General features: G+C 38.8%; 2 protein-coding genes across 10 annotated transcripts in view; both read left to right on the top strand.

Annotated features, from left to right (window-relative positions):
- Nucleotides 1–1,688: 1,688 nt before the first annotated feature.
- Nucleotides 1,689–7,903, top strand: LOC109898117 (eukaryotic translation initiation factor 4E type 3). Of its 2 annotated transcripts, none has more exons than XM_020492929.2 (7): nt 1,689–1,998; nt 3,050–3,122; nt 3,404–3,498; nt 3,770–3,830; nt 3,946–4,012; nt 4,311–4,466; nt 5,146–7,903. In XM_020492929.2, exons 1-7 carry the CDS (start codon nt 1,823–1,825, stop codon nt 5,190–5,192), a joined length of 675 nt encoding a protein of 224 aa, XP_020348518.1. In that variant the 5' UTR covers nt 1,689–1,822; the 3' UTR covers nt 5,193–7,903. The 2 variants fall into 2 exon arrangements, with proteins under 2 accessions (XP_020348518.1, XP_020348526.1); XM_020492937.2 differs by having other exon boundaries at nt 1,692–1,998; nt 4,311–4,327.
- Nucleotides 7,904–12,279: 4,376 nt separating this feature from the next.
- Nucleotides 12,280–12,960, top strand: part of LOC109898110 (forkhead box protein P1-B) — a 241,197-nt gene continuing 240,516 nt past the window's right edge. For 4 of the 8 annotated variants that reach the window (XM_031793077.1, XM_031793039.1, XM_031793134.1 and 1 more), the window contains exon 1: nt 12,282–12,836. The gene's annotated coding sequence lies outside the window, so the exon portion shown is untranslated. Of the gene's footprint in view, nt 12,837–12,960 lie in introns of all 8 variants that reach the window. The other 4 variants (XR_004203566.1, XM_031793110.1, XR_004203567.1 and 1 more) reach the window with 3 other exon arrangements.

Here is a 12,960-nt window from a genome sequence, read left to right on the forward strand (position 1 = left end):
TTGAAGTGGAGAAGCGAGTTTAATGATTTCTAAAAGTGAAGAAAACAACAGCGGTGTAGTGCTGATCATTGTCTCTGAATGCACTGAAACTGTCTTTAAGGCCTTCGATTAGATCAATGCAATCAAATAACTTGGCAAATGCTCCAACAACCTCTTCTACACACAGTCTCAGTGAGCTTTGTTAGGCCATTTTACTTGAGTCTTAGCTAGCTAGCTAACTGTGAGTAGCCTACACAGCGTAGCCTATTACACAGCGATAGCTACTGTTTACTGTACATTGTATTAGTACGAAGTGACTGAACCTGCCCATTTATTTAGACATTGATAAACTGATTTGTTTTTTTTGTCCAATTCTGTTTTTTTTTAGGGTTTTTCCCAGTAAATTAACAAGCATAACACAGATTCATTACATAGGCATAAATCAAATAAATTTGATGGACATCACTATATTTTATGTAAGAGTGTCCTGTCAAGTCAAATGTATTATTATTGTCAATATATATCCCTTTTGTTTTCCCACCCCCTCACTACTGCTTGCTATGAATTCCATCTGATGGTGTATGCATGTTTAGGCCAGTGCTTGACTTGGACTGAAATAGTTGCAGGTCCTCATTTTGTGTCCCGCTACAATTTATATTTAGGTGCATAAACTCCTCAATTATTTTGAGCTAATATTCTATAGGAAGTGCAGGAACTCAAGCAGAAGAAAATGTAATGTAATGCCAGGACTCAGTTCCGATGAGCTCCTGCTCAAGTCAAGTAGGCTACTGTGCTTAGATACCAATACAAATAATGTCCTGTTTGGAACACTGACAAGTAGCGCAAAAAAAACAAAACTTTTTTTTATTGAAATAGATAAATGATGAGTCAGAATCAGATTTAGGATTAGTATTTTTTTCAGAATTTTGCACTCAAAGTCACACTTTTTAAAAAAGAAAAATAACACAATTTGTCCACAACAATGGTTTAACCACATCAGCAGACCGCTTTTCAGTTCTGGGAAAAATCGAATAAATGTTTTTTTTAGTTCAGTTCCCCTTTAATTGAACTGGGCAGGCACCTAGCACTGTTTGGTGTTTCTGTGGTGCACATTAGATGGAGTTTGCAAAACAAATGGCCACTGGATTGATGCAAATAATCATGACATCATTCTGCCAGGTTGGATACTTAGTAGCTAGTTAATTTAACATTTTTAGGAAAGCCTTTCCATCTACCACAATAAGGTTAGGCCTATCATTAGCATCCTATCTATTTCCTGTTCCTTAATTGTTTGAAACCTGGGCATTTTACTTCATATTATGATGTATGTCTTACCTTGCTTCAAAGTACCATATAGCCAAAATTGTGGGAATTAACTGAGTATATGCAATGCCCACAAAAAAGTGGGTATATGGTGTATACCCTCCACTACACCACTGATTGCAGGAAATACTGTCAGCAGATGCACTTCCCTCTCACGCACCAGAGCCTGTAGGAATCAGAGTAGACATTTGAACCGGGCTAAACGCTTAGATTTATTCGATTTTTGGGGGGGGGGCAATATTAGTCCCCCCACTCTTTCCCTATTCCCCTTGTATTCTGCGTTAAAATGCTCCGATTTTCACCCCACACAGTAGGGGGCAGCATGCACCCCTAACGTATGTTTGCAGACCGCCATTGTGCCATATGAGAAAAATAAGTTATACCATAGAAGAAGAAGACTTCCCTGTCTACTGCTCTGTGTGGATCCTTGCTCCGTCGGGGTGAACACGAAAGAGGCAATTCTGTTCAAGGAGCTACACCGAGCCTTTTCACAAAAATACTTTGATTTTGTACACAGAAAATGGCGGTTCCTGCAGGTGCAAATGTGCAGATGAACACAGAAACAAAGAACGACCTTTCAAATCCATCTGAAAATGACATTCACTTTGACGAGAAAGAATTGGAAAACATCACAAATCACGTCGAAGATGGCACAACACTGCCCCTCCACTCTCCGTGGACATTTTGGCTTGACAGGTAACAAAAATACGAATGATTACCTAAATGTAGCTAACGTTAGCTAGCAACACTCATCTTAACGTTTAGTACAACGCACATCGTGTTTTAGATACGAACGGAGTAAGACGCACTTAAAGACAGCCGACAACATCGATGTCGGCCTTACACAACTGTTATAGCTAGAAGAAAAGAGGGTCTTCCAGATACTGCTAACTACGTTAGATCGCTTGTTCCCGCCCCAGCTAATTTACCGGTATGCTATCTTTACCAGCGTGAACGTTTACCTATGAAATGTTTGAACAACTATAATGTATTATTAGTGCATTTTCTAGCTAACTATCCAAGAAGTTGTGACGCTAACTATAGGCTTCCTGGCTACCTTGTCTGCTGCTTCCACCAGTTGTGACAACGCTGCAACATTGTTGCAAGCTGAGTCAGATTCAGGCTACATTCTATCTAGTCTCCCGCTATCAGACGTGATCACATCGTATTCTGCGGTCGATAGCACGAAGCTACAGTCTTGCTTTGAGAAGGCTACTTTGAGTAACATCTCTTGACTTCAGGTCAATTGATTGTAAAAGTCAACTGTCCAATTGACATTTTAATTGAAGTTCAGCAGATGGCCTAACCAAAACATTTGCATAATTGCAATCACAATGTAGTGAGAATGTTTTGTCAAGTTCATAGACTGGGATCTACAATTGTGTGCCCATTTTATTTTGATATTTTTAGTATTCAATAAGGAATTATATATATATATAAATACAATCTCACACATGGAACTTGACCTACCCACTATTTTCGTAAGCAAGCATTTCACTGTAAGGTCTTTTGTAATTCCTGTTGTATTCAGTGCATGTGACTAATACAATTTGATTAGATTTACTTCATTGACCTCCTGATCACATCACTGAATTTGTCATGACTAAATATGGTTCAGTGCTAATGTTGGTTATGCAGCTCCAACATGCCTAAGAAATGTCTTACTTTGATACAGGCTTTGACACACATCTGTCTTTGGGAATGGGCTTGGTTTTCAAGAAGCAGCTTGTTTGTGTTTGTCTTTTAGGTCATTGCCAGGGACAACAGCAGCAGAGTGCGAATCCAATCTGAAAAAGATCTACACAGTACAAACTGTTCAGGTGATTTAATGTGGGGAAATTATGGATAACGTTGTAAATTACCTCTTCAAGCTATCTACTCAGATCCTGGTTTGGCCAGTGTAGGTCATCATTGTAAATAGTAATTTGTTCTTAAATGATTTGTCTAGTTAAAATGTTTTTACAAAATCCATAGGTTGAATTAAAAAAAAACTAACTAGCATATCATACTAAGAGATCAGCAAGGCAGTCTTTTCATTGAATTGAAATAAATATATTTTAAGTAAGCCATCGATTTGTCTCTACTGATTTTCTCTGAGTAGAGTTTCTGGAGTGTATACAACAACATCCCTCCTGTGACTACACTGCCTCTAAGATGTAGTTATCACTTAATGCATGGAGAGAGGAGGCCCCTATGGTAAGTCCACTAACTTCATGGAAAATAGTTATCCAAAATTAAATAAATGAAGGCTTTAGATTGTGGTTTCAATGGAAGTTTCCTTGGAAATTTTGTTACGTAACCTCTCATGACTTAAGTGGCACAAACTAGAATGCTTTTGGTAAATTATTATAATTTCCTAGTTTTTGCTGCCTGAGACAAGAGTTTTTGGTTGAAACCTCATATGTTAGTGTCAGCCTAAATGCTGAGCTCAAATGTTACTGAGTCTTAATTCTTTAATCTCCAACAGGGAAGAAGAAAGTAATGCTAAAGGTGGAGTCTGGAAGATGAAAGTACCAAAAGAAAGCACTGTATGTTTTAAGAACCTTCACTCATCCTTAATACATCTCGAATGAATGCCATATTACTCACTCACTGACTGAGTTGGTTCTATAAAACACTTTTAAAAAATATTTTCACTCTCAGTCTGCTGTTTGGAAGGAGTTGTTACTTGCCACGATTGGAGAGCAGTTTGCCGATTATTGTGCTTCAGGTGAGTCCCTACTTTCAAGTCAGTACATGATGTTGAATCTAGTGCTTGAGGGGTTGAGTGATTTGTAGAATTACAATGTGAGGACTCCATCATGGCCAGACACTATGTGGCCTATTTTAGTTGTATTCCTATTAAACTTTCTTAAGTTAGAAAATTAACCAAATGATTGTTACGTTATCCCAAGCTGATTCACCCTCTGGCACTAATAATAGAGTATGATGTGAATATATGAGGTAGTGGAAACATGTACCATTTATATGTACTGATTCCTATCTTTCCTTTTCCTTTGTCTTTACAGAGGATGAAGTGGTTGGTGTAAGTGTTAGTATTCGAGATCGAGACGATGTTGTTCAAGTCTGGAACGGAAATGCATCTCTTGCTAGTGAAGCGAATATCTTAGGGAAAGTCTATGAACTCCTCCCGCACATAACTTTTAAAGCAGTATTTTATAAATGTGAGTATGGTCTTTTGTTTTTGTCATTTATTTAAAAATGCATTGTTTTGAATGATTATTACCCAGCTGAGGGCGGGCGGGCTGTGAATACTTTGGCTGCTGTGACGCTCTGCGAAATTATACTATGTCTCTATTTTTGAGTTTTGACTGTGGCATTGTAGTCATGCAAAATATTAATAATGTTATCTGTATGTAGTTATTTTTCAAGCTCATTGAAATTGAAAGACGTACAAAAAGGTTGAGGCTTTACCATGCCGGCATATCTATTCCAATTTATTCACTTACGGAAACACAACATCCCCATCAGCAAAGATGATTGAAAAATGTACTATACTACTAGCATACATACAAAGCAAAAGCGAGAATTGTCAGTTGCCGATGTTGAAAGATGCAACCAAACCTGACTTTCTACTGGTGGTATTGACTATTTAGATACTTAACCTAACTGATGGGCATTCGTTAATTTGAAGTAGCAGATGCATATAAAATCTTGCTATCTATTGAGCTAGAATCCATTAGGATTTTCACACGCTTTTGGTTAGTTTCACTACTCTGTCTGCCCGCTCTCCATCTACATGCCCCCTGTGAGTTTTAGGCATTTTTTAAATCCAATATATAATATTAGCTATGTATGTGAAGTCAAGGGTTTACATTAAATATGACTGTTTTCGTCTTTCAGCTCACAGAGAACATCATGCCTTTGAAGGAGGGCGTTCACGACATTAGCCTCTGCACTTTTTGATAAAGCTCTATTCTCGCCTGGATTTAACCTTCTCTCCTCAACTTAATCCAAAATATAATTTTGCATACTGTACATCGAACCGAGGAAAACGTCATAGAATGTTATTGATATATATTTTTTTATAGATTCAAATGGCTGAGTTTCAGTCTGATGCCTTTTATTGTTTTTTTGTTTGTTCTTGAAACACAATTCTAAAGAGATTCTATCTTTAATGTACCGGTAGGTCTTTTTTAATTTAGTCTGTCATTTAAAAAAAAAAAAAAGGTCCTTAGTCTTCATTCATGTCATTTCTGAATATGTGCTGTTTCTTCTTTAGAATGATAATGCGCGCTATCGCTGCACTGTCACTGCTCTGCTCTCTTGGCATGCCATGGACCTCACGAGCGAGCATTGATCCCTACTGTATCTATGGCACACCACTGACCCACAGTTCACTGGTTTTCACTACATATGCCCTTAGAGTGATGTTGCTTGTTTATATAATGTATGTTTTTAGCTGTCTTGGAATTATGAATCGTTTGATCCATATATACTTTGACTCATTTGTGAAAAATTGAGTGTCCTAAAAGTTGTAGTATTTGTAACTGTTGGCAGACAGTGCTTTTTGGCACATACTCAATCATTTCTCACCAATATTAACATCAGCATTGAAGTTAGAGACATTGACTCAAATGCTACAGGTAGCAATGAGCGAAGTCCCCAGACATTCTTACACATTATGATTATACTTTGATTGCAGAGCTGTTAATATGCAATAGGTATGAACAGTGTTATACTGGTGTATTTTTATTTTGTATCAGAAAATATTTTAACTTTAAAAGGATCAACTATTAACAAAGTACTGTATATATATATATATATTAGTACATTTCATTTACACATTTCTAAAAGTGTTGCCAATGCATTCTTTGGAAGTGTTTGGGTGAATATAATAATAGGATAAGTTACCATTCACCTTATTGAAACTCAGCCCAAAATAAAAACAAATATCACATGCTGCTGTCACATCACTGTCACCAGAACACTTGTGCTGCTAATATACACTATATATGCAAAAGTATTTGGACACCCTTTCCAATTAGTGGATTTGGCTGTTTTAGCCACACCCGTTGCTGAAAGGTGTATAAAATCGAGCACACAGCCATGCAATCGCCATAGACAAACATTGGCAGTAGAATGGCCTTACTTAGTGACTTTCAACATGGCACCTTGACGTTGCTGATGGGTGTATAAATTCGAGCACACAGCCATGCAATCGCCATAGACAAACATTGGCAGTAGAATGGCCTTACTTAGTGACTTTCAACATGGCACCGTGACAGGATGCAAAAAGTCTTTGTCAAATTTCTGCCCTTCCAGAGCTGCCCCGGTCAACTGTGAGTGCTGTTATTGTAAAATTGCAACGTCTAGAAGCAACAATGGCTCAGCCGTGAAGTGGTAGGCAACACAAGCTCACAGAACGGGACCGCTGATGCACGTACGAATAATCTGTCCTCGGGTGCAACACTCCCTACCAGGTTCCAAACTGCCTCTGGAAGCAACATTGGCACAATAACTGCTCATTGGGTGCTTCATGTAGTGGGTTTCCATGGCCGAGCAGACGCACACAAGCCTAAGATCAACATGCTCAATAAGTGTTGGCTGGAGTGGTGTAAAACTTGCCGCCATTGGACTCTGGAGCAGTGGTAATGTGTTCTCTGGTGTGATAAATCACGCTTCACCATCTGGCAGTCTGACGGACGAATCTGGGTTTGGTGGTTGCCTGAATGCTAGTGCCAACTGTGAAGAAGGAATAATGGCCTGGGGCTGTTTTTCGTGGTGCTGGCTAAGCCCCTTTTTTCCAGTGAAGGGAAATCTTAGTGCTACAGCATACAGTACAATGACATTCTAGATGATTCTGTGTTTCCGACTGGCAACAGTTTGGGGAAGGCCCTTTCCTGTTTCAGCATGACAATGCCTCCGTGCACAAAGTGAGGTCCATACAGGAATGGTTTGTTGAGCTCAATGTGAAAAAACTTGACTTGATTGCTTAGAGCCCTGACCTCAACCCCATCAAACTCCTTTGGGATGAATTGGAATGCCGACTGCGAGCCGGGCCTAATCGCCCAACATCAGTGCCCGACCTCAGTAATGCTCTTGTGACTGATTGGAAGCAAGTCCCCGCAGTAATGTTCTAACATCTATTGGAAAGCCTTCCCAGAAGAGTGGAGGCTGTTCTAGCAGCAAAGGGGGGACCAACTCCATTTTAATGACCATGATTTTGGAATGAGATGTTCCACGAGCAGGTGTCTATATACTTTTGGTCATGTAGTGTGTAATCTCTGTTATTTCTGTTTTTAATCCCATTATCTCAAAGTGAGCTGTACTGATCACATTTTACATTAGAATTGTGCCTTACACTGCCCAGGGTCTCAGTTGTAGAATTTGGTTTAAAAATGTATGCAACTTGGTCCTATATTTGTGAGTTTTGTTGCATTTGTTGTTAGAGGGTTACTGAAAAATAAAATGTTTTTAATTTGTGGGAATATTCTGATGCTTTGGTCTTGGCCGCATTATCTCCACCTACTGGTGACTTTTTGTCGTATATTTCACTTGCATTTCTGCTGCAAGTCACTTAATAAAGAGTACTACTGATACTCTGCTCAGTATCATCACCCCTGAAATGAAAAAATAAATAAAAACTTTGTGTCCTTTTCCACATAGCAAGAGTGTTTATTTGCTAAATCCTATGCTTGTCTATATTTGTTCACACACTGCAAGCACTGGTTCGATCAACCTTGGCAGTAAATAAGTAAAATATGAATATTATCCCAACAGGATGCCTGTTTTTGAAATGTAGGTGTGTGTTGTCAATTTCCAGGCTTTGTGTTTTTTGCTTAAAAATACAGTATGGACAGATGGGTGAAATGTCCTCAGAAGTCATTATCTGTGAACCCTCCCCAGAAATGGTTTCCTTTCATTACATATAGTACGTTAGTCATGTATTGTTCCTCTGTTGCTCATCATGCCCTCAGCAGCAGGGGAGAACATCATGAAATCCACCCCCTTTGGAAATTCAGAGTAGATTATTTTCATCTGCTTAATTACCTAATTAACAGAAAGCTAATTACTTTGTTGTGTGCATGAGTGCATATGGAGAGGGTGTTACATAATTGATAGTAATCCTCAATTAATTTGTTTTAAAGCAGCACTCTATCAAGTCAAGGCCTAATCCACAGCATATTGGCAACATCAAACCAACAATATGTAAAAACAATTCATACAAAAACACTTTTGTTAGACAGCATTGAGCTTAATATGCCCCATATTCAACTGCAGATACATTTAGCTGACTTTGTAATTGTGTGTTGTATTGTCTTTTAATGGATCAACATTTTTAATTGGAAGTTCACCTAGAGAATTATATTTTTTGATTACATTGTATGATTACAACTTTGATGCAAATTGAGAGGGGTGCTGTTGTTACTATAAATGCCCACTATCAAAATAAAGTCGCACACTCCATATATAAACTCCCAGCAATTTAATGGGTATTTACCAATGTTTTGGCATCACTGTGCCTTCCTCAGGGTAATGTCATGAATACTTGAACCAGACATTACACTGAGGAAGGCACAGTGATGCCGAAACGTTGGTAAATACCCATTAAATTGCTGGGAGTTTATATATGGAGTGTGCAACTTTATTTTGATAGTTTATTCGCCGTTAGCACCTCCACACAAAAACATTTTTCTGGGTATGCGCCAGCTGATGTTTTTTAAGTTATTATAAATGTCTGAATCATCACTGAACAAAAATATGAACTCAACTTCTAAAGTGTTGGTCCCATGTTTAATGAGCTGAAATAAAATATCCCCAGAAACGTTCCATACGCGCAAAAGCTTATTTCTCTCACATTTTGTGCACAAATTTGTTTACGTCCCTGTTTGTGAGCATTTTCTCCTTTGCCAAGATAATCCATCTACCTGACAGGTGTGGCAAATCAAGAAGCTGATTAAACAGTATGCTCATTACACAGGTGCACCTTGTACTGGGGACAATAAGAGGCCACTAAAATGTTCAGTTTTGTCACACAACACGATGCCACAGATGTGTGTCAAGTTTTGATGGAGCATGCAATTGGCATGCTGACTGTAGGAATGTGCACCAGAGATGTTGCTAGATAATTGAATGTTAATTTCTCTACCATAAGTTACCTCAATGTCATTTTAGAGAATTTGCCAGTATGTCCAACCGGCCTTACAATTGCAGACCACGAGTAACCATGTCAGCCCAGGACCTCCACATATGGCTTCTTCACCTGCAGGAACATCTGAGACCAGCCATCCGGACAGCTGATGAAACTGTGGGTTTGCACAACTGAAGAATTTCTGCACAAACTGTCAGAAATCGTCTCGGGAAGCTCATCTATTTGCTCATCGTCCTCACCAGGGTCATGACCTAACTGCAGTTCAGTGGGCAAATCAAATGTATTTATATACCCCTCTTACATCAGCTGATATATCAAAGTGCTGTAAAGAAACCCAGCCTTAAACCCCAAACAGCAAGCAATGCAGGTGTAGAAGCACTGTGGCTAGGAAAAACTCCCTAGAAAGGCCAAAACCTAGGAAGAAACCTAGAGAGGAACCAGGCTTTGAGGGGTGGCCAGTACTCTTCTGGCTGTGCCGGGTGGAGATTATAACAGAACATGGCCAAGATGTTCAAATGTTCATAAATGACCAGCATGGTCAAACAATAGTAATCACAGTGAACAGGTCAGGGTTCCATAGCTGCAGGCAGAACAGTTGAAACTGGACGCTCACCTTTGATGGCCACATGTATGTTGGAGAAGTGTGTTCTTTACAGATTAATCCCACTTTCAACTGTACCGGGTAGATGGCAGATGGAGTGTAAGGCGACCAATGGGCGAGTGGTTTGCTGATGTCAATGTTGTGAACAGAGTGCCCCCATGGTGGCGGTGGGGTTATGGGCAGGCAGGCATAAGCTATGGACAACGAACACAATTGCATTTTATCGATGGCAATTTGAATGCACAGAGATACCGTGCCGAGATCCTGAGGCCCATTGTCGTGCCATTCATCCGCCATCATTACCTCATGTTTTAGCATGATAATGTACGTCCCCATGTCGCCGGGATATTTACACAATTACAGGAACCTGAAAATGTACCAGTTCTTCCATGGCCTTGATACTCACCACACATGTCACCCATTAACTGAATTTTGTATTTTTCAGTAATATTTGATGTACACACTGCTATTTCCCTGTTTTGCCTTCTTGCCAGGTCGCTGTCGCAAAATATATTTTTAACCTCAATGGGTCTTACCTGGTTATATAAAGGTAATATATATATATAAATAATTAAGCATGTCTGGGGTACTCTGGATCGGCATGTACAACAGCGTGTTCCACTTCCCGCCAATATCCAGCAACTTCGCACAGCCATTAACAAGTAGTGGGACAACATTCCACAGGCCACAATCAACAGCCTGATCAATTCTATGCATAGTGCTATACGTCAATCTGTGGGCAGAGTTCTATCATGCCCATAGTGTGGAAAATAGGTAAGTGCATGTGACTATCAATTTCAAAACTAGATTAATTTCACCATAAACATTGTGTGACAGCTTTTGTTTTAAGGATCAATATTAATCTCCAGTGCAAGATGTGCGGATGTGTGAATTTGAATTAACTTAATCTATGATTCCTCCCCTATCTTTTTATTTATAATATCCTATGTTGGAATAGTTAATTTAGTTAATTTACCTATTCCCCAGTATTAAGGGGTATCCATAGATATTATTCTATGTATTCTTTTTGTTTGTATTTTGGGTGTAAAGTACTGTATATTTGTTACACATAATCTTGTCTGTTGTATGTTTTCTTCATTGACAAAAGTTTATTTCTAATTTAACACCCTGTCTGACTGCAGTTTTTGGACTTCACATGGACCAAACACAAATCCCACGCTTGCATGTTTCTGTGGCTGTATGAGAGAAGAGCAGAAGACTATTGAACACAACCCTGTGGTCTGATCATGCTAACCATGCCAGGTTGGATGTGTCTCTCCCACACCTTGTGGCTGCTTGTTTCTTCTCAACTTCTTTACTATCAGAATATCCACTATGACCAGATGTGATAACAATACGTCTCTACTATGTCACCAGTACTCTTTACTATATAGCTTTGTGTTTTTTCAGGATTGTTAAACTCAAATGTGACTTTCAGCTGCAGAGAGCTCTATCATTTAAGGAATGGTCTATACAGGCATAGACTTGATGTCTACATGAGAATGTAACTTTTTGTGTGACTAACAACTTAGATATTTTGTTATTAAAGTAATAATTCATGTGTTAACTGTTTTATTATATGAGGAGGATTAAGACAGTAAAGGCTTCAACTGCTGTCAGTGGGTGGCGCTCTACACCAAAGAAACAGCATTTCTAAGAAAACCCATCAGCCATGTTGTGCCACCTAGATGCAGCCATGATAAATTTACTGTCTTTTGTAAAGAAGTCAACGGCAGACCTTGATCAAGGACAAAGAGACTTAAAATATTTTCTATTGAGGTTAAATTAATGTTGCTTTTCAACAAGTGTTACCTGGACTGTTGGACTGACCAATGATAATTCTCTTCTGTAGGGGGGCAAATGACAGACATTTTAATTACTGCCATAATGTCTTAAGTCCTTCAGTGACAGTAAATCGAGCTGAAACGGGGGAACATTCCGTTTTCACAGGCAGGTCGCGGAAGGCAGTTATTATAGGCTTATAACATATATTTTGAAGTAACTAATAATGCACTTTATAATATAGGGGAAGGAGTTAGTGAAGTGAATGTATAACGAAATAATTTACAAAAAAATATAGCTATATAGTTTGTCGCCACGCACATGCTATAAGTGAAGTTAAATTAATATATCTCTTATTAATCTGGGACAAAAACATTTTTTCCAACAAAGTTAAGGCTGAGACATAGGTGTCTAGTTTGTCCCTCTATCGAACTTTAACCTCTCGAACTCCCTCCTTCCATTGGACAAAGTGCAGAAAAAAAGAAAAGAAAACTTTCTGCATCAATTGTAATTAGATAGCTTACAGCTAGACATTTTTACTTCATGACAAGCCGTTGGTGTCGACCCTTTCTGCTAAAACTAATGCATCATTATATCTCTCACCAAAATTGCATTATTTGAATTGGCTACTACTGTGTATTGTAAGTGGTAACGAATATGACTTCTGTCAAAATTCTGTGAAGATCTACAATAAATGTTGTTTACCCAGCAGGTGGATATGACGTCACGGATTTGGAACATCAGAAAATAACATCCACATTCGCGATAATTTTTTCTTTCCATGCGAATTAAAATGTAATAACATTAGAAAGAGCTCGCTCTCTTATTCGAGACAGAACGTGGCGTGAAGTCTAGATTATTTTACCGGTAACAGCGCTCTCCGTGAATGCAGCAGAGATGTATCCTCGCAGTTAAAGTTAGTCCCCCAAGCGGAGTAATGTTGGTAGTATTTACAGTGTGAATATTGCATGCTTACTTGGTATACAAGATCGAGTGTACAGTTCATTATCTCTAGCACAGAATTGTCTACTGCGTGCACCTACCATTGTCGATTGGGTAAGTTTATCGTATTCTAATGTCGTCTCGTTAGACATTGATTCTACTATTTCAGTTTGCTCACATGGAGTTTGTCTTTGTTTGCCAATGTTTTTTTTAGAATGTTTTCTATGGCGAAATAAAC

Source organism: Oncorhynchus kisutch, linkage group LG1 (assembly GCF_002021735.2).
Source record: "Oncorhynchus kisutch isolate 150728-3 linkage group LG1, Okis_V2, whole genome shotgun sequence".
Classification (NCBI taxonomy): Eukaryota; Metazoa; Chordata; class Actinopteri; order Salmoniformes; family Salmonidae; genus Oncorhynchus; species Oncorhynchus kisutch.

Coding starts and splice junctions, on each gene's coding strand:
- LOC109898117 (XM_020492929.2), top strand. CDS start 1,823: ATGGCGGTTCCTGCAGGTGCAAATGTGCAGATGAACACAGAAACAAAG. Junction 1,999..3,049: donor TGGACATTTTGGCTTGACAG/GTAACAAAAATA, acceptor TTTGTCTTTTAG/GTCATTGCCAGGGACAACAG. Junction 4,467..5,145: donor TAAAGCAGTATTTTATAAAT/GTGAGTATGGTC, acceptor TTCGTCTTTCAG/CTCACAGAGAACATCATGCC.